Source organism: Cetorhinus maximus, chromosome 20, assembly GCF_964194155.1.
Source record: "Cetorhinus maximus chromosome 20, sCetMax3.hap1.1, whole genome shotgun sequence".
Taxonomy (NCBI): Eukaryota; Metazoa; Chordata; class Chondrichthyes; order Lamniformes; family Cetorhinidae; genus Cetorhinus; species Cetorhinus maximus.
The window spans coordinates 21562513-21585461 of NC_135898.1; the positions used below are offsets into that span (position 1 = coordinate 21562513).

General features: G+C 54.9%; 1 protein-coding gene across 1 annotated transcript in view; it reads right to left on the minus strand.

The window, feature by feature from the left end:
• Positions 1-21037, minus strand: part of LOC144694755 (myoferlin-like) — a 143929-nt gene extending 122892 nt beyond the window's left edge. The window contains exons 1-2 of the mRNA XM_078565328.1: positions 20965-21037; positions 16727-16782 (exon numbers count right to left, since the gene is read on the minus strand). Coding sequence (XP_078421454.1) covers positions 16727-16782; positions 20965-21037 — 129 coding nt within the window. The remainder of the gene's footprint in view (positions 1-16726; positions 16783-20964) is intronic.
• Positions 21038-22949: the final 1912 nt, after the last annotated feature.

Genomic DNA, 22949 nt, shown 5'->3' on the forward strand with positions numbered 1-22949 from the left:
TGTGCCACCCTAAATTGCACACACCTCCCACCTGGTGCCACCTTACACTGCACATCCATTCCTCCCTGCGCCACTTTATACTGCACACCCCTTCCTCTCTGTACCATCCGACACTGCACACCCCTTCCTCTGTGCCACCCTACACTGCACATCCATTCCTCTCTGTGCCACCTTACCCTGCATACCCCTTCCTCTCTGTGCCACCCTACACTACACACCGCTCCCTCACTTTGCCAGCCCATACTGCACACTCCCCGTCCTTGTGCCACCCTACAATGTACATCCCTTCCTCCTTGTGTCACCCGACACTGCACACCCCTTCCTCTCTGTGTCACCCTACACTGCACACCCCTTCCTCTCTGTGCCACCCCACACTGCACACTCCTTCCTCTCTGCGCCACCCTACACTGCACACCCCGTCCACTCTGTGCCACCCTACACTACACACCCTTTCCTCTCTGTGCCACTCTACACTGCATTTGCCTCCCTACTTGTGCCACCCTACACTGCACACCCCTTCCTCTGTGTCACCCTACACTGCACACCCCTTCCTCTCTGTGCAACCCAACACTGCACAAGCCTTCCTCTGTGTCACCCTACACTGCACACCCCTCCCTCCTCATGCTACCCTACACTGATCAAGCCTTCCTCTGTGTCACCCCACACTGCACACCCCTCCCTCCTTGTGCCACCCTACACTGCACACCCCTCCCTCAGGGGGCCACCCACTACACACCCCTTCCTCTCTGTGCCACCCTACACTGCACACCCATCTCTCCTTGTGCCACCCTACACTGCACACCCCCTCTTTGTGCCACCCTACACTGCACACCATTCCTCTCTGTGGCACCCTACACTGCACAACCTTCCTCTCTGTTCCACCCTACACTGCACACCATTTCCTCTCTGTGAAACCCTACACTACACACCCCTTCCTCTCTGAGCCACTCTACACTGCATATGCCTCCCTCCCTTTGCCACCCTACACTGCACACCCTCCCTCCTTGTGCCACCCTACACTGCATTCACCTCCCTCCTTGTGCTACCCTACACTGCACACCCCTCCCTCAGGGGGCCACCCTACACTGCTCAAGCCTGCCTCTGTGTCACCCTATACTGCAAACCCCTCCCTCCTTGTACCACCCTACACTGCACACCCATCCCTCCTTGTGCCACCCTAAACTGCACACCCCTTCCTCTCTGTGCCAACCTACAATGCACACTCCTCGCACCCTGTACCACCCTACACTGTACTCCCTTCTTCTGTGCCAACCAACACTCCACACCCCTTCCTCTCTGTGCCACCCTATACTGTGCATCCCTTCCTCTCTGTGCCACCCAACACTGTACATCCCTTCCTCTCTGTGTCACCCCACACAGCACGCCCCTCCCTCCATGTGCCACCCTAAATTGCACACCCCTCCCACCCGGTGCCACCTTACACTGCACATCCATTCCTCTCTGTGCCACCTTGCACTGCACACCTGACCCCTCTGTGCCAACCTACACTGCACACCCCTTCCTCTGTGCCACCCTACACTGCACATCCATTCCTCTCTGTGCCACCTTACCCTGCATACCCCTTCCTCTCTCTGCCACCCTACACTACACACCGCTCCCTCACTTTGCCAACCCATACTGCACACCCCCCGTCCTTGTGCCATGCTACAATGTACATCCCTTCCTCCTTGTGTCACCCGACACTGCACACCCCTTCCTCTCTGTGTCACCCTACACTGCACACCCCTTCCTCTCTGTGCCACCCTACACTGCACATCCCTTCCTCTGTGCCACCCTACACTATACACCCCTTCCTCTCTGTGCCACCCTACATTGCACACCCCTTCCTCTCTGTGCCACCGTACACTACACACCCTTTCCTCTCTGTGCCACTCTACACTGCACACCGCTCCCCTCCTTGTGCCACCCTACACTGCACACCCCTTCCTCTCTGTGTCACCCTACACTGCACACCCCTTCCTCTCTGTGCCACCCCACACTGCACACTCCTTCCTCTCTGCGCCACCCTACACTGCACACTCCGTCCACTCTGTGCCACCCTACACTACACACCCTTTCCTCTCTGTGCCACTCTACACTGCATTTGCCTCCCTACTTGTGCCACCCTACACTGCACACCCCTTCCTCTGTGTCACCCTACACTGCACACCCCTTCCTCTCTGTGCAACCCTACACTCCACATTACTCCCTCCCTTTGCCACCCTACACTGCACACCCCTCCCTCCTCGTGCCACCCTACACTGCTCAAGCCTTCCTCTGTGTCACCCTACACTGTACACGCCTCTCTCTTTGTGCCACCCTACACTGAACATACCTTCCTCTCTGTCTCACCCAACACTGCACACCACTCCGTCCCTTTACAACCCGAAACTGCACACCCCTTCTTCTCTGTGCCAACCAACAATGCACACCCCTCCCACCCTGTGCCACCTTACACTGCATACCCCTTCATCTCTGTGCCACCCTACACTGCAAACACCTCCCACCCTGTGCCACCCTACACTACACATACGTTCCTCTCTGTGCCACCCTACACTACACATCCCTTCCTCTGTGCCACCCTACACTACACATCCCCTCCTCTCTGTGCCACCCTACACTGCACACCCCTTCCTCTCTGTGCCACCCTACACTGCACACCCCTTCCTCTTTGTGCCACCCTACACTGCACACCCCTCCCTCCTTGTGCCACCCTACACTGCACACCCCTTCCTCTCTGTGCCACCTTACACTACACATCCCTTCCTCTCTGTGCCACCTTACCCTGCACACCCCTCCCTCCTTGTGCCACCCTACACTGCACACCCCTTCCTCTCTGTGCCACCCTACACTACACATCCCTTCCTCTCTGTGCCACCTTACCCTGCACACCCCTTCCTTTCTGTGCCACCCTACACTACACATCCCTTCCTCTCTGCCACCCTACACTGCACACTCCTCCCTCACTTTGCCAACCCACACTGCACAACGCCCCCCCTCCTTGTGCCACGCTACAATGTACATCACTTTGTCCTTGTGCCACCCTACACTACACATCCCTTCCTCTCTGCACCACCTTACCCTGCACACCCCTTCCTCTCTGTGCCACCCTACACTACACACCCCTTTCTCTCTGTCACCCTACACTCCACACCCCTCCCTCACTTTGCCAACCCACACTGCACACCCTACGCTCCTTGTGTCACCCTACACTGCAAACCCATTCCTCTCTGTGCCACCCGACACTGCACACCCGTTCCTCTCTGTGCCACCCTAAACTGCACACACTTCCTCTCTGTGTCACCCTACACTGCACACCCCTCCCTCCTCGTGCCACACTACACTGCTCAAGCCTTCCTCTGTGTCACCCTACAATGCACACGCCTCTCTTTGTGCCACCCTACACTGAACATACCTTCCTCTCTGTCTCACCCAGCACTGCACACCCCTCCCTCCCTTTACAACCCGAAACAGCACACCCCTTCTTCTCTGTGCCAACCTACAATGCACACCCCTCCCTCCTTGTGCCACCGTAAAATACACACCCCTCCATCCTTGTGCTACCCTACACTGCACACCCCTCTCTCCCTTTGCCACCCGACATGGCACACCCCTCCCTCCTTGTGTCACCCTACACTGCACACTGCTCTCTCCCTTTGCCACCCGACACTGCACACCCCCCCTTCCTTGTGCTACGCTCCACTGCACACCGCGCCTTCCTTTTGTCATCCTACACTGCACACCCCTCCCTCCTTGTGTCACCCTACACTGCACACCCGTCTCCCTTTGCCCCCCGACACTGCACACTCCTTCCTCTCTGTGCCACACTACACTGCACACCCCTCCCTCTCTGTGTCCCCCGACACAGCAAGCCCCTTTCTCCATGTGCCACCCTAAATTGCACACCCCTCCCACCCTGTGCCACCTTACACTGCACACCCCTTAATCTCTGTGACACCCACCACTGCACACCCCTTCCTCTCTTTCCCACCCTACACATCCCTTCCTCTTTGTGCCACCCTACACTGCACACCCCTCCCTCCTTGTGCCACCCTACACTGCACACCCCTTCCTCTCTGTGCCACCCTACACTACACATCCCTTCCTCTCTGTGCCACCTTACCCTGCACACCCCTTCCTCTCTGTGCCAACCTACACTACACATCCCTTCCTCTGTGCCACCCTACACTGCACATCCCTCCCTCACTTTGACAACCCACACTGCACACCGCCCCCCCCTCCTTATGCCACCCTACAATGTACATCACTTTGTCCTTGTGCCACCCTACACTACACATCCATTCCTCTCTGTGCCACCTTGCCCTGCACACCCCTTCCTCTCTGTGCCACTCTACACTGCACACCCTACCCTCCTTGTGTCACCCTACACTGCACACCCATTCCTCTCTGTGGCACCCTAAACTGCACACACTTCCTCTCTGTGCCACTCTACACTGCACACCCTACCCTCCTTGTGTCACCCTACACTGCACACCCATTCCTCTCTGTGGCACCCTAAACTGCACACACTTCCTCTCTGTGTCACCCTACACTGCAAACCCCTCCCTCATTTTGCCACCCTACACTGCACACCCCTTCCTCTTTGTGCAACCCTACACTGCACACCCCTCCCTCCTTGTGCCACCCACACAGCACACCCCTCCATCACTTTGCCAGCCAACACTACCCATCCCTCCCTCTTTGACCCAGCCTACACTGCACACCACTTCCTCTCAGTGCCACCCTACACTGCACACCTCTTCCTCTCTGTGCCACTCTACACTGCACACGCCTCCCTCCGTTTACCACCCTACACTGCCCACCCCTTCCTCCCTGTGCCACCCTACACTGCACTTGCCTCCCTCCTCGTGCTACCCTACACTGTTCAAGCCTTCCTCTGTGTCACCCTACACTGCACACCCCTCCCTCCTTGTGCCACCTTACACTGCACACCCCTTCCTCTCTGTGCCACCCTACACTGTACACCCCATCCCCTCTGTGCTACCCTGCACTGCACACCCCTTCCTTTGTGCCACCCTAAATTGCACACCCCTCCCTCTTTGTGCCACCCTACACTGAACATTCCTTCCTCTCTGTCTCACCCAACACTGCACATCCCTCTCTCCCTTTGCCACCCGACACTGCACACACCTTCCTCTCTGTGCCAACCTACAGTTCACACCCCTTCCGCTCTGTGTCACCCTACATTGCACAAACCCCCCTCCTCGTGCCACCCTACACTGCTCAAGCCTTCCTCTGTGTCACCCTACACTGCACACCCCTCTCTCCCTTTGCCACCCGACACTGCACATACCTTCCTCTCTGTGCCACCCTACAGTTCACACCCCTTCCTCTCTGTGTCACCCTACACTGCACACCCCTCCCTCCTTCTGCCACCCTAAATTGCACACCCCTCCCACCCTGTGCCACCTTACACTGCACACCCCTTCCTCTCTGTGCCACACTACACTGTACACCCCACCCCCTCTGGACAACCCTGCACTGCACACCCCTTCCTCTGTGCCACCCTACACTGCACACCCCTCCCTCTTTGTGCCACCCTACACTGAACATTCCTTCCTCTGTCTCACCCAACACTGCACACCCCTTTCTCCCTTTGCCACCCGACACTGCACACCCCTTCCTCTCTGTGCCACCCTACATTGTACACCCCTTCCTCTCTGTGTCACCCTACACTGCACACCCCTCCCTCCATGTGCCTCCCTACACCGCACACCACTTCCTCTCTGTGCCACCCTACATTGCACACCCCTTCCTCTCGGTGCCACCTTCCCCTGCACACCCCTCCCTCACTTTGCCAACCCACACTGCACACCGCCCCCCTCCTTGTGTCACCCTACACTGCACACCCATTCCTCTCTGTGCCACCCTACACTGCACACCCTTCCTCTATGTGCCAACCAACACGGCACACCCCTCCCTCCTTGCACCACCCACGCTGCAAACCCCTCCCTCACTTTGCCACCTTACACAGCACACCACTTCCTTTCTGTGCCACCTTACACTGCACAACCCTTCCTCTGTGTCACCCTACACTGCACACCCCTCCCTCCTTGTGCCACCCACACTGCACACCCCTGACTCCATGTGCCACCATACACCGCAGACCCCACCCTCCTTGTGCCACCCTACACTGCACACCCCTTCCTCTCTGTGCCACCCTACACTGTACATCCCTTCCTCTCTGTGCCACCTTACACTGCACACCCCTTCCCTGTGCCACCTAACACTGCACACCCCTTCCCCGTGCCACCCTACACTGCACACCCCTCCCTCCTTGTGCCACATTACACTGCACACCCCTTCCTCCTTGTGTCACCCTACACTGCACACCCCTTCCTCTCTGTGCCACCCTACACTGTACATCCCTTCCTCTCTGTGCCACCCTACACTGCACACCCCTTCCCTGTGCCACCTAACACTGCACACCCCTTCCCCCGTGCCACCCTACACTGCACACCCCTCCATCCTTGTGCCACATTACACAGCACACCCCTTCCTCCTTGTGTCACCCTACACTGCACACCCCTCCCTCGTTGTGCCACCCTACACTGCATACCCCTCCCTCTCTGTGCCACCCTACACTGCACACCACTTCCTCTCTGTGCCACCCGACACTGCACACCCCTCCCTCGTTGTGCCACCCTACACTGCACACACCTCCCTCCTTGTGCCACCCTACACTGCACACCCCTTCCTCTCTGTGCCACCCTACACTACACACCCCTTCCTCTCATGCCACCTTACCCTGCACACCCCTTCCTTTCTGTGCCACCCTACACTACACATCCCTTCCTCTGTGCCACCCTACCCTGCACACCCCTCCCTCACTTTGCCAACTCACACTGCACACCGCCCCCCCTCCTTGTGCCACCCTACAATGTACATCACTTTGTCCTTGTGCCACCCTACACTACACACCCCTTCCTCTCTGTGCCACCCTACACTGCACACCCTACCCTCCTTGTGTCACCCTACACTGCACATCCATTCCTCTCTGTGGCACCCTAAACTGCACACACTTCCTCTTTGTGCCACCCTACACTGCACACACCTCCCCCTCTGTGCCAACCTACACTGCACACCCCTCCCTCTTTGTCCCAGCCTACACTGCACACTACTTCCTCTCAGTGCCACTCTACACTGCACACGCCTCCCTCCGTTTACCACCCTACACTGCACACCCCTTCCTCTCTGTGTTACCCCACACTGCACACCCCTTCCTCCCTGTGCCACCCTACACTGCACTTGCCTCCCTCCTCGTGCTAACCTGCACTGCTCAAGCCTTCCTCTGTGTTACCCTACACTGCACACCCCTCCCTCCTTGTGCCACCTTACACTGCACACCCCTTCCTCTCTGTGCCACCCTACACTGTACACCCCATCCCCTCTGTGCCACCCTGCACTGCACACCCCTTCCTTTGTGCCACCCTAAATTGCACACTCCTCCCTCTTTGTGCCACCTACACTGAACATTCCTTCCTCTCTGTCTCACCCAACACTGCACATCCCTCTCTCCCTTTGCCACCCGGCACTGCACACACCTTCCTCTCTGTGCCAACCTACAGTTCACACCCCTTCCGCTCTGTGTCACCCTACACTGCACAAACCTCCCTCCTCGTGCCACCCTACACTGCTCAAGCCTTCCTCTGTGTCACCCTACACTACACACCACTCTCTCCCTTTGCCACCCGACACTGCACATAACTTCCTCTCTGTGCCACCCTACAGTTCACACCCCTTCCTCTCTGTGTCACCCTACACTGCACACCCCTCCCTCCTTCTGCCACCCTAAATTGCCCACCCCTCCCACCCTGTGCCACCTTACACTGCACACCACTTCCTCTCTGTGCCACCCTACACTGAACATTCCTTCCTCTGTCTCACCCAACACTGCACACCCCTCCCTCTTTGTGCCACCCTACACTGAACATTCCTTCCTCTGTCTCACCCAACACTGCACACCCCTCTCTCCCTTTGCCACCCGACACTACACATCCCTTCCTCTCTGTGCCACCCTACACTGCACATCCCTTCCTCTCTTTCCCACCCTACACTGCACATCCCTTCCTCTCTTTCCCACCCTACACTGCACACCCCTCCCTCCTTGTGCCACCCTACACTGCACACCCCTTCCTCTCTGTGCCACCCTACACTGCACACCCCTCCCTCCTTGTGCCACCCTACACTGCACACCCCTTCCTCTCTGTGCCACCTACACTACACATCCCTTCCTCTCTGTGCCACCTTACCCTGCACACCCCTTCCTTTCTGTGCCACCCTACACTACACATCCCTTCCTCTCTGCCACCCTACACTGCACACTCCTCCCTCACTTTGCCAACCCACACTGCACAACGCCCCCTCCTTGTGCCACGCTACAATGTACATCACTTTGTCCTTGTGCCACCCTACACTACACATCCCTTCCTCTCTGCACCACCTTACCCTGCACACCCCTTCCTCTCTGTGCCACCCTACACTACACACCCCTTTCTCTCTGTCACCCTATACTCCAAACCCCTCCCTCACTTTGCCAACCCACACTGCACACCCTACGCTCCTTGTGTCACCCTACACTGCAAACCCATTCCTCTCTGTGCCACCCGACACTGCACACCCGTTCCTCTCTGTGCCACCCTAAACTGCATACACTTCCTCTCTGTGTCACCCTACACTGCACACCCCTCCCTCCTCGTGCCACACTACACTGCTCAAGCCTTCCTCTGTGTCACCCTACACTGCACACGCCTCTCTTTGTGCCACCCTACACTGAACATACCTTCCTCTCTGTCTCACCCAGCACTGCACACCCCTCCCTCCTTTTACAACCCGAAACAGCACACCCCTTCTTCTCTGTGCCAACCTACAATGCACACCCCTCCCTCCTTGTGCCACCGTAAAATACACACCCCTCCTTCCTTGTGCTACCCTACACTGCACACCCCTCTCTCCCTTTGCCACCCGACATGGCACACCCCTCCCTCCTTGTGTCACCCTACACTGCACACTGCTCTCTCCCTTTGCCACCCGACACTGCACACCCCCCCTTCCTTGTGCTACGCTCCACTGCACACCGCGCCTTCCTTTTGTCATCCTACACTGCACACCCCTCCCTCCTTGTGTCACCCTACACTGCACACCCGTCTCCCTTTGCCCCCCGACACTGCACACTCCTTCCTCTCTGTGCCACACTACACTGCACACCCCTTCCTCTCTGTGTCCCCCGACACAGCAAGCCCCTCTCTCCATGTGCCACCCTAAATTGCACACCCCTCCCACCGTGTGCCACCTTACACTGCACACCCCTTAATCTCTGTGACACCCACCACTGCACACCCCTTCCTCTCTTTCCCACCCTACACATCCCTTCCTCTTTGTGCCACCCTACACTGCACACCCCTCCCTCCTTGTGCCACCCTACACTGCACACCCCTTCCTCTCTGTGCCACCCTACATTACACATCCCTTCCTCTCTGTGCCACCTTACCCTGCACACCCCTTCCTCTCTGTGCCAACCTACACTACACAACCCCTCCTCTGTGCCACCCTACACTGCACACCCCTCCCTCACTTTGCCAACCCACACTGCACACCGCCCCCCCTCCTTATGCCACCCTACAATGTACATCACTTTGTCCTTGTGCCACCCTACACTACACATCCATTCCTCTCTGTGCTACCTTACCCTGCACACCCCTTCCTCTCTGTGCCACTCTACACTGCACACCCTACCCTCCTTGTGTCACCCTACACTGCACACCCATTCCTCTCTGTGGCACCCTAAACTGCACACACTTCCTCTCTGTGTCACCCTACACTGCAAACCCCTCCCTCATTTTGCCACCCTACACTGCACACCCCTTCCTCTTTGTGCAACCCTACACTGCACACCCCTCCCTCCTTGTGCCACCCACACAGCACACCCCTCCCTCACTTTGCCAGCCAACACTACCCATCCCTCCCTCTTTGACCCAGCCTACACTGCACACCACTTCCTCTCAGTGCCACCCTACACTGCACACCTCGTCCTCTCTGTGCCACTCTACACTGCACACGCCTCCCTCCGTTTACCACCCTACACTGAACACCCCTTCCTCTCTGTGTTACCCTACACTGCCCACCCCTTCCTCCCTTTGCCACCCGACACTGCACACCCCTTCCTCTCTGTGCCACCCTACATTGTACACCCCTTCCTCTCTGTGTCACCCTACACTGCACACCCCTCCCTCCATGTGCCTCCCTACACCGCACACCACTTCCTCTCTGTGCCACCCTACATTGCACACCCATTCCTCTCGGTGCCACCTTCCCCTGCACACCCCTCCCTCACTTTGCCAACCCACACTGCACACCGCCCCCCTCCTTGTGTCATCCTACACTGCACACCCTTCCTCTATGTGCCAACCAACACGGCACACCCCTCCCTCCTTGCACCACCCACGCTGCAAACCCCTCCCTCACTTTGCCACCTTACACAGCACACCACTTCCTTTCTGTGCCACCTTACACTGCACAACCCTTCCTCTGTGTCACCCTACACTGCACACCCTTCCCTCCTTGTGCCACCCACACTGCACACCCCTTCCTCTCTGTGCCACCCTACACTGTACATCCCTTCCTCTCTGAGCCACCCTACACTGCACACCCCTTCCTCTCTGTGCCACCCTACACTACACACCCCTTCCTCTCTGTGCCACCCTACACTACACATCCCTTCCTCTGTGCCACCCTACACTGCACACCCCTCCCTCACTTTGCCAACACACACTGCACACCGCCCCCCCCTCCTTGTGCCACCCTACAATGTACATCACTTTGTCCTGGTGCCACCCTACACTACACATCCATTCCTCTCTGTGCCACCTTACCCTGCACACCCCTTCCTCTCTGTGCCACCCTATACTGCACACCCTACCCTCCTTGTGTCACCCTACACTGCACACCCATTCCTCTCTGTGGCACCCTAAACTGCACACACTTCCTCTCTGTGTCACCCTACACTGCAAACCCCTCCCTCACTTTGCCACCCTACACAGCACACCCCTTCCTCTTTGTGCCACCCTACACTTCACACCCCTCCCTCCTTGTGCCACCCACACTGCACACCCCTCCCTCATTTTGCCACCCTACACTACCCATCCCTTCCTCTATGTGCCACACTACACTGCACACACCTCCCCCTCTGTGCCAACCTACACTGCACACCCCTCCCTCTTTGTCCCAGCCTACACTGCACACCTCTTCCTCTCTGTGCCACTCTACACTGCACACGCCTCCCTCCGTTTACCACCCTACACTGCACACCCCTTCCTCTCTGTGCCACCCTACACTGCACACCCCTTCCTCCCTGTGCCGCCCTACACTGCACTTGCCTCCCTCCTCGTGCTACCCTACACTGCTCAAGCCTTCCTCTGTGTCACCCTACACCGCACACCCCTCCCTCCTTGTGCCACCTTACACTGCACACCCCTTCCTCTCTGTGCCACCCTACACTGTACACCCCATCCCCTCTGTGCCACCCTGCACTGCACACCCCTTCCTTTGTGCCACCCTAAATTGCACACCCCTCCCTCCTTGTGCCACCCTACACTGAACATTCCTTCCTCTCTGTCTCACCCAACACTGCACATCCCTCTTTCCCTTTGCCACCCGACACTGCACACACCTTCCTCTCTGTGCCAACCTACAGTTCACACCCCTTCCGCTCTGTGTCACCCTACACTGCACACCCCTTCCTCCCTGTGCCGCCCTACACTGCACTTGCCTCCCTCCTCGTGCTACCCTACACTGTTCAAGCCTTCCTCTGTGTCACCCTACACTGCACACCCCTCCCTCCTTGTGCCACCTTACACTGCACACCCCTTCCTCTCTGTGCCACCCTACACTGTACACCCCATCCCCTCTGTGCTACCCTGCACTGCACACCCCTTCCTTTGTGCCACCCTAAATTGCACACCCCTCCCTCTTTGTGCCACCCTACACTGAACTTTCCTTCCTCTCTGTCTCACCCAACACTGCACATCCCTCTTTCCCTTTGCCACCCGACACTGCACACACCTTCCTCTCTGTGCCAACCTACAGTTCACACCACTTCCGCTCTGTGTCACCCTACACTGCACAAACATCCCTCCTCGTGTCACCCTACACTGCTCAAGCCTTCCTCTGTGTCACCCTGCACTGCACACCCCTCCCTCCTTCTGCCACCCTAAATTGCACACCCCTCCCACCCTGTGCCACCTTACACTGCACACCCCTTCCTCTCTGTGCCACACTACACTGTACACCCCATCCCCTGTGCCACCCTGCACTGCACACCCCTTCCTCTGTGCCACCCTACACTGCACACCCCTCTCTCCCTTTGCCACCCGACACTGCACACCCCTTCCTCTCTGTGTCACCCTACACTGCACACCCCTCCCTCCATGTGCCTCCCTACACCGCACACCCCTTCCTCTCTGTGCCACCCTACATTGCACACCCCTTCCTCTGTGCCACCTTCCCCTGCACACCCCTCCCTCACTTTGCCAACCCACACTGCACACTGCCCCCCCCTCCTTGTGTCACCCTACACTGCACACCTCTTCCTCTGTGTGCCACCCTAAACTGCACACACTTCCTCTCTGTGTCAACCTACACTGCACACCCCTCCCTCCTTGTGCCACCCACACTGCAAACCCCTCCCTCACTTTGCCACCCTACACTGCACACCCCTTCCTCTTTGTGCCACCCTACACTGCACACCCCTTAATGTCTGTGCCACCCTACACTGCACACCCCTCCCACCCTGTGCCACCCTACACTACACATCCCTTCCTCTCTGTGACACCCGCTACTGCACACCCCTTCCTCCCTGTGCCAACCTACACTGCACACCCCTCCATCCTTGTGCCACCCTACACTGCACACCCCTTCCTCTCTGTGCCACCCTACACTACACATCCCTTCCTCTCTGTGCCACCTTACCCTGCACACCCCTTCCTCTCTGTGCCAACCTACACTACACATCCTTTCCTCTGTGCCACCCTACACTGCACACCCCTCCCTCACTTTGCCAACCCACACTGCACACCGCCCCCCTCCTTGTGCCACCCTACAATGTACATCACTTTGTCCTTGTGCCACCCTACACTACACACCCCTTCCTCTCTGCGCCACCTTACCCTGCACACCCCTTCCTCTCTGTGCCACCCTACACTGCACACCCTACCCTCCTTGTGCCACCCTACACTACACATCCATTCCTCTGTGCCACCTTACCCTGCACACCCCTTCCTCTCTGTGCCACCCTACACTGCACACCCTACCCTCCTTGTGCCACCCTACACTACACATCCATTCCTCTCTGTGCCACCTTACCCTGCACACCCCTCCCTCACTTTGCCACCCTCCACTGCACACCCCTTCCTCTTTGTGCCACCCTACACTGCACACCCGTCCCTCCTTGTGCCACCCACACTGCACACCCCTCCCTCACTTTGCCACCCTACACTACCCATCCCTTCCTCTATGTGCCACACTACACTGCACACACCTCCCCCTCTGTGCCAACCTACACTGCACACCCCTCCCTCTTTGTCCCAGCCTACACTGCACACTACTTCCTCTCAGTGCCACCCTACACTGCACACCCCTTCCTCTCAGTGCCACCCTACACTGCACACCCCTTCCTCTCTGTGCCACCCTACACTGCACACCCCTTCCTCCCTGTGCCACCCTACACTGCACTTGCCTCCCTCCTCGTGCTACCCACACTGCACAACCCTTCCTTTCTGTGCCACCCTACATTGCACACCCCTTCCTCTCTGTGCCACCTTCCCCTGCACACCCCTCCCTCACTTTGCCAACCCACACTGCACACCGCCCCCCCTCCTTGTGTCACCCTACACTGCACACCCATTCCTCTCTGTGCCACCCACACTGCAAACCCCTCCCTCTCTGTGTCACCCTACACTGCACACCCCTTCCTCTCTGTGTCACCCGACACTGCACACCCCTCCCTCGTTGTGCCACCCTACACTGCACACTCCTCCCTCCTTGTGCCACCCTACACCACACATCCCTTCCTCTCTGTTCCACCCTACACTGCACACACACCCCCTCTGTGCCACCCTACACTGCACACGCCTCCCTCCATTTGCCACCCTACACTGAACACCCCTCCCTCCCTTTGCCACACTACACTGCACACCCGTTCCTCTCTGTGCCTACCTACACGGCACACCCCTCCCTTTGCCACCCTACACTGCACACCCCTTCCTCTCTGTGCGACCCTACACTGCACACACCTCACACCCTGTGCCACCCTACACTGCACACCTCTTCTTCTCTGTGCCACCTACACTACACATCCCTTCCTCTCTGTGCCACACTACACTGCACACCCCTTCCTCTATGCCACCCTACACTGCACACCCCTTCCTCTCCGTGCCACCTACACTACACATCCCTTCCTCTCAGTGCCACCCATCACTGAACACCCATTCCTCTCTGTGCCACTCAACACTGCACATGCCTCGCTCCCTTTGCCCCCCAAACTGCACACCCCTTCCTCTCTGTGCCACCCTACACTGCACACCTCTTCCTCTCTGTGCCACTCTACACACGCCTCCCTCACTTTGCCACCCTACAATGCACACCCCTTCCTCTCTGTGGCACCGGACACTGCACACCCCTTCATCTCTGTGCCACCCTACACTGCACACCCCTTCCTCTCTGAGCCACCCTACACTGCACACCCCTTCCTCTCTGTGCCAACCTACACTGCACATGCCTCCCTCCCTTTGCCACCCTACGCTACACACCCTTTGCTCTCTGTGCCACCCCACACTACACACCCCTTCCTCTCTGTGCCAACCTACACTGCACATGCCTCCCTCCCTTTGCCACCCTACACTGCACACCCTCCCTCCTTGTGCCACCCTACACTGCACACTCTTTCCTCACGGTGCCACCCTACACTGCATTCGCCTCCCTCCTTGTGCCACCTTACACTGCACACCCCTCCCTCCTCATGCCACCCTACACTGCACACCCCTTCCTCTCTGAGCCACCCTACACTGCACACCCATCTCTCCTTGTGCCACCCTAAACTGCACACATCCCTCCTTGTGCCACACCACAATGCACACCCTTCCTGTCTGTGCCACCCTACACTGCACGCCCTTCCTCTCAGTGTCACCCTACACTGCATAACCCTTCCTCTCTGTGCCACCCTACACTGCACACCTGTCCCTCCTTTTGCCACCTTGTACTGCACACCCCTTCCTCTGTGCCACCCTACACTGCACACTCCTTCCTCTGTGTGCCACCCTACACTGCACACCCCTTCCTCTGTGTGCCACACTACACTGCACACCTCATCCTCTCGGTGCCACCTTACACTGCACACCCCTCCCTCCTTGTGCCTCCCAACACTGCACACACTTCCCTCCTTGTGCCACCCTACACTACACACCCGTTCCACTCTATGCCACCCTACACTGCACACACCTCCCCCTTTGTGCCACCCTACACTGCACACGCCTCCCACCGTTTGCAACCCTACACTGCACACGCCTCCCACCCTGTGCCACCCTACACTGCACACGCCTCCCTCACTTTGCCACCCTACACTTCAAACCCCTCCCTCACTTTGCCACCCTACACTGCACACCCCTCCCACCCTGTGCCACCCCACACTTCAAACCCCTCCCTCCTTGTGCCTCCCTACACTGCACACCCCTTCCTCTCTGTGCCACCTACACTACATATCCCTTCCTCTCTGTGCCACCTACACTGCACACCGCATCATCTGTGCCACCCTTTGCTGCACAACCCTCCCCCTCTGTGCCATCCTACACTGCACACCCCTCCACCTCTGTGGCATCCTACAATGCACACCCCTTCCTCTCTGCGACACCCGACACTGCACACCCCTTCCTCTCTGTGCTACCCGACACTGCACACCCCTCCCTCTCTTTGCCACCCTAAACTGCACACCCCTCCCTCCTTGTGCCACCCTATGCTGCACATCCCTCCCTCTCTGTGCCATCCTACACTGCACACCCCTCCCTCCCTTTGCCACCCTACACTACACACCCCATCCCCTCTGTGCCACCCTACACTGCACACCTTCCTCTGTGCCACCCTACACTGCACACCCCATCCCCTCTCTGCCACCCTGCACTGCACACCCCTTCCTCTGTGCCACCCTACACTGCACACCCCTCCCTCCCTTTGCCACCCTACACTGCACAATCCTCTCTCTCTGTGCCACCCTACACTGCACACCCCTCCCTCTCTGTGCCACCCTACACTGCATATTCCTTCATCTCTTTCACTGCGCCGGCACATCTCCCACTATATCGTCCTAACCACCCCTGTGTATCTCACACCACACTCTAAGATCGCTCACTCTCTCTTGTCTCACCCTTTATCGATAGTTCCACCTCTCTCATCCTCTCAGTCTTACCCGTGCCACCCTTGCCCAGCCTAATCAATAATTAAACTGTGCCATATCAGTCTGATCAACTCTAAAGTATGAAGCTTGTTGTTACTGACTCATGATGCCACCAATCTCTCCAATATCTGCGGCAATTGGCCCTTTTTACACGGTACACATTTTTCCAGATGTCTGCGCTGTATGTAAAATGCTGCCTGTGAGCTCAGCTTTCAACCCTCAAACTACCCGAGAACGTCACATCGAGAATGCTCTTCCACTTGCCTCATTCCACTTGACATTCTTGTCCTCTTCCGATAAGCTCGTCCTCTTCTTTTTCCCTGGCAAGACAGAAATTACAGTTGGGGCTTACAGCACGTGGTCACTTTATGCCATTTCCAACATCGCCCTCCCTCTGAAGTCTAGTGGAAACCAGATATCAAGATAACCAGATACCAAGACATTAATCAACTTGCAGAACGGGTGTAGAATCGCTAAGTGTGAGACGGTGCCTTTCATTCAGAAGAATAAGGAAGTTACAGTTCTTGGGAACTGAGTCTAAATGGGTAACAAACAAGGGGGATCTGAGGTACTGATACACAGGTCATCAAAAGTTACCATGTAAGGAGTATTAGAAAAAGAAGCAAAGCACTGGGATTTATTCCAAGAGGGATAGAACTCAAGAACAGATAAGTTAATTTTAGACTTACACCAATGGTGGGGTTGTGGTAATTTCACTGGTCTAGTAATCAAAAGGGCCAAGCTAATGGGCTGGGGAAAGGGGTTTAACCTCAAATTCAACTAATTAACAAAATCTGGAGTTGAAATTTAGTCTCCTTAATGGTGACCATGAAACTATCATCAATTGTTGTAAAAACACATCTGGTTCACCAATCCACTTTTTAGGGAAGGAAATCTGCCATCCTTACCTGGTCTGGTCTACATGTGACTCTTAATTACCCTTGAAACGCAATTAAGAATGGGTAACAAATGTCAGTGATGCAAATAAAAAGTACAATGCCCCAGGTCTTCTGGTCTTCAGATGGTTGGAGATCAGACGTACCCTGAAAGATGCGCTGTGGGACCCCTTGGAAGTCCCAATGCAACGACTCCATGGGAATTGCCTGGGGAATTTCAAGTATCGATGGGCAATTCCCCTGTCCAGAGCCCTCTGATAAAGTCTCCAACTCTGAGTTAATGGTCGGAGACTTTGGAGGGTTCCGACTCATTTACCTGGATAGTTACCCAGGAAATTTTAAACTCCTGGGTAATTATACAACTGGCCCCCCTCTCTGAACTCCCACTAACCACACCCACCCCACCACCCCACCCCACCGTTTTCCCACACCGACCCTCCAACTCCCCCCATGACCCTCCAAACCCATGATCCTCTAACTCCCTCACTGACTGACCCCGGCTCTCCCAGACCCTCCAGCTTCCCCATCCCCCACGACCCTGTGACTCACCCTGGATCTCGCACCACCGCAACCCACCCCCCCCAACCGACTTTCCCCTAACGACTTCCCCAACACTCGGACTACCTGACCTCATCACCCAGCCTGCCACCCTACCTGCTTACCTCGCTCGCATTCACTAACACGGTGAAAAGCTATTTAGATGTTCCAAAGCTTTTCAGTGAATGAACGAAGACTTACCAGACTATGGCATCTAATGCTGTAAAAAGGAGGCATGGCTTGAGTTCCCCTGACAATCCTGCACCACGAGGAAGGACTCCGAGAACAAGTGCACTCCGCAGTTCTGAAGAAGCCTGGTTCAGAAGTCCTGACCAGAAATGTGGACTCCGGCGCTGTGTATGAAATTAGGAGCGGAGTGGCAATCCGACGGCGATTGCCACTCCTGGGAATATTCAGCCCGTTAAAATAACACAGGAGGGTTGGGAGTAAGGGTCAGAGGTAGAAATGAGGAAATCAGATCAGATGCCAGAAATATTTTCATAATCTGAGGGTGAAACCTATTCGAATAAGTGTTTAAACCTAGAGGTATCAATATTGTCGGCTGAAATGACCTTGTATTGTCTCAAGGTTCTAATACTTTAATGTAGTTTGATAAATTACAAGTACGTGGAAATTTCTTGCTCATTACCCGCTTGATTGGCTTCCCATCCACCACCTTAAACATTCACTCCCACCACCACCACTGGCACACCCAAGCCACTCACCATCCTAACTTGGAAATACATCACCATTCCTTCACCGTCACTGGGTCAAAATCCTGGAACTCCCTCCCTAACAGCACTGTGGGTGTACCTACACCACAGGGACTGTGGCGGTTCAAGAATTAGCTCAACATCACCTTCTCAAGGGCATTTAGGGATGGGCAATGAATGCTGGCCTTGGCAATGACATCCAGATCTCTGAATGATTAAATTTTGAACGATTATAAACCCCAAGACGTTTAACGTAAGGTTGGGGGTGTTTTTATACAGGAGGTTGTTGGAGAATGGGATGTTTTGCCACATGGATCGGTTAATACAGAGACAAAGTCGTATATATAATTGCAGCAGGGAAAATTTCAGGGCTATTTTGGGAGTTGCTTTGGCAAAGAGTTAGCACAACAATTTACAGCTCTATAGCACATGTAATGCAGTAAAGTGTACCAAGGTACTTAACTAGTAGACAGACAGAGAGGTTTAACTATTAACAACATCAGCTAACATGGCTACCAGGAAAGGGAGCTTAATGAAAAACAGTTTGATTGGAATAGGATTGAGGGAGCAGGGGGTGAGTGTCAAGGACAAGATGAGGTTGGAGACACCATTGTTGGAGATGAGTTAAGAATCTCAAGGAAGACAGAAGTTCAGAGCCAGAGCAGCAAGGAACTATTAGGGAACAGTGTTCTAAAGGGTTAGGAGAAGTGAGGCGGGTGGTAGGGGCAGCTGAACAGATTAGCTCAATCTTTGCAACAAAAAAGTGCATGAGTTCCTCGTATATTGTCGGAGGTGAGGGTGAAGGCAGGGGAGAGGGGTTTAAGACAGTTAGCAGCATTAGCAATGGAGAGCATAGCCCGATAATGCTTCAAGTAGTCCAGCAGGATCTGGTGATGGACAGTTAAGCCACTTGTTCACCAAAGACTTTCAAATCTGTGTCCCTCAGTCTTAAGTGAGTAAAGATGAGAGATGTAGCAAGGGGAATGATTAGGTGAGAGAGTGTAATAGCGCTCGTAGGGATAGGAGCATTAAAGGTGGCAAATCGGTAGCTACAGAAATGTCATGATGAATCTACCCAAAGATTGGATAATTGGGAATTTGAAAGTGCAGTGTTAAGCGACTTAAGGGAGAGTTTTTTTCAAGGTTGGACACAGAAAGAAGTGGACTTCAGAAGGAGAATATGGCTAGACCAGAAAACATCGCTGATTGCTTTATCAGTGATAGTAATGATTGGGGTAGCAAGGCCATGTGAGATGACAAGACTGAGGGGGTGAGAAAGGAGGGCAGTGAACCCTGAGGAGATGAAGAGGAGAGATGGAGGTCGAAATCACCGATGACAAGAAGTCCCTCGGCGCTGAGGCTGAGGGTGGAAAGCAGAGAATATATCTTAGTGATGAACTTGCTGTGAGACTTAGGTGGGAGGTACAAAACAAAGATTTTAAATGATAGGTCTGAAGGGTGGAAGGAGAGTCACTCAAATGAGGAGACAGGCACAGGTGTGATTCAGAGAGAAAGGGCAAGAGGTTTAACCAGATGGGGAGCCATCATTAGGGAGAAGGTGTCATCAGCCCTCAGCCATGCCCTCTATGAAGGCCTTGATGCGAAGGCGAAGCTGAGGGCTTTATTCACAGGTGAATGCACATTTTGGAAGGAGTTGGAGAGAGACAGAGATGACAGTCAATGTTCTGGCCACTTTTACCCTGTTTACAATCAAAAGGGTCAGCGAGAGCTGAGAGAACAAATATGGAGCATCTAGGGCAAGCAGGAGCCAAGACCCAGGCTTGTATTTTACATAGAGTCATAACGGCAGAACAGAGGGCCATTCAGTCCATGCTGGCTCTCTGCAGATAAATCCAGCTAGTCCCATTCTTATGCTCTACCCCCGTAGCCCTGCAAGTTTATTTCCCTCAAGTGCCCATCCAATTTCCTTTTGAAATCATTCATCGTCTCTGTTTCCACCACCCTCGTGGGCAGCGAGTTCCTGGCCATTAATATTCACTGTGTAAACAAGCTTCTTCCTCACATTCCCCCTCCCACACCTGCCCTCCTCCCCCCCCGCCCCCAACCGACCCCACATCTCTCACCCAAAACTTGATATCTGTGTCCCCCATTCCTTGTAACTTCAGCTTATTGGGACCAGCATTTTTTTTTGTCTACTTTATCCAAAATTATCGTAATCTTGTACACTTGAATCAGGTCTCCTTTCAACCTGCCAGCTTTGCCCCACTTGTGCTGGGTTTGAAAGCTGCCATTAATAGTTGGGAGGGAGGTTGAAACTGAGTGAGTGGAGCTGTCACGGTGCTGATGGTTGAAGTTGTTGCTGGTCAGAAGCCCCTCCTCCTCTCCTCCAACTCACCTCTGAAGACCACAGACACATGGAGCTGGGAGCTCTCCGGTCTGAAAGCGGCCAGTCTGCCCACGCTCAGCATTCTTTCAGCCGCTCAGCCTTCACATCGGTCTCAGGCCCGGCTTGACCGAAGCTTACTGCTGCCTTCAGGCACCACCGCTGCTTGTCATTGTCCATGTCCCCCACCCCCTTCCCCAGGTGGCTGCCTTCCTCACTCCCCCATCAGAGCTTCACACAGGGAAAGAGTGTAACAAAGAGACTCACATGACAGCTGGCAACAATGGGGAAATCACGTGACAATGAGTGGAAGCAAGGTCACATGGCAAGACTACAGAACAAAGGTCAGGTGGTACTGGGCAACAATGGGTGTCACATGACAACGCAATGGAACCAAGGTCATGTGACAGCGCGCAATGGCCATTACGTAACAATGGGGCAGAACAAAGGTTACGTTGGCATTGGGCAACAATGGGACATCAGATGACAATGGGCAAAGCCACATGCCATCAACTTACTCAATGCCATGTTAAAGGAACTCAGGGTGGGAGCTGCACAGATAGGAGGAACACTCTGAATTGGCCATGGCATAACGCAGACAGATCTCACTTAAACTGTTTGCAAGCCAGCCCATTGGCCAGAATGAGTCCCTGCATTCAATCTGCAGTCAGCACTGCTGAGAAGAGGAAAGAAACCTAACACTGAAGCACACATCGCGTGCTTTATTTAGAAAGCAGAGTGAAAGAGGAAGGCCCAAACAGGATAGATAACAAGCACATCAAGATGACACAAACCAGCTGGCTTCTGTGCTTTTCTTCTGATAAAGATGTGAATGGTTGGCCTTGGCCGCAGCTCTGTCCAGTCAATCTGGGGAAACCTGGGTGAGGATGAGACTCCCATGTAAATGGAGGAACTTGTATTAGAGCAGAACCTTTCGCTAGTTCCCAGCCAGTGGAGCAGTTTCGAAATGTAGTCACTGATGTCAGAAACGCAGCAGCCAATTTGCGCAAAGCAAGATCCCACAAAGAGCAATTTAAATCTTGTGGCCTAGAAGGGGCAGATTTACATTCAGGAAATGGAAAGCCCTATGTACAGCAGTATACAAACCTTAGTAATACTGGAAACGTGGCATGCACATCAACTCCAGGATTCTCCTCCTTGCCCTGTTGTTGGCCCACAGAATTGTTACAGTGCAGAAGGAGGCCATTCGGCCCATCGTGTCTGCACCAGCTCTCCAAATGAGCATTATGACTTAGTGCCATTCTCCTGCCTATTCTTCATACCCTTGCACATTGTTGCTATTTAAATAATCATCTAATGCCCTTTTGAATGCCTCGATTGAACCTGCCTCCACCACACTTCCAGGCAGTGCATTCCAGACTACAGCCACTCGGTTTTTTCTCACATTGAATTTGCTTCTTTTGCGAATCATTTTCAATCTGTGCCCTCTCGTTCTCGATCCTTTTACGAGCGGAACAGTTTCTCCCTATCTATTCTATCCAGCCCCCTCATGATTTTGAGCCTATCAAATCTCCTTTTAGCCTCCTCCTCTCCAAGGAGAACAATCCCAACCTCTCCAATCTATCTTTGTAACTCAAGTTTCTCAACCCTGGAACAATTCTTGTAAACCCCTTCTGCACTCTCTCTAATGCGTTCACATCCTTCCTATAGTGTGATGCCCAGGGCCGTACAAGACACTAGCTGAGGTCTAACGAGTGTCTTATAGAAATTGAGCATAACCTCCCTGCTCTTGTACTCCAAGCCCCTATTAATAAAGCCCAGGATGCTGTATGCTTTATTAACTGCTCTCTCCGCCTGTCCTGCCACCTTCAATGACCCATGATGATGCTTCAAGATAGACTCAATTTAACACATCAGTATGTGGAAATATTCTTTCCAATTCCCCTATCTGGATATAATAAAGCATATTTGGTGCATGGCTTATAAGGGTGAAAAGTGCCGATAAGGCCAAATGGAAATGGAAACACGCTCATAGA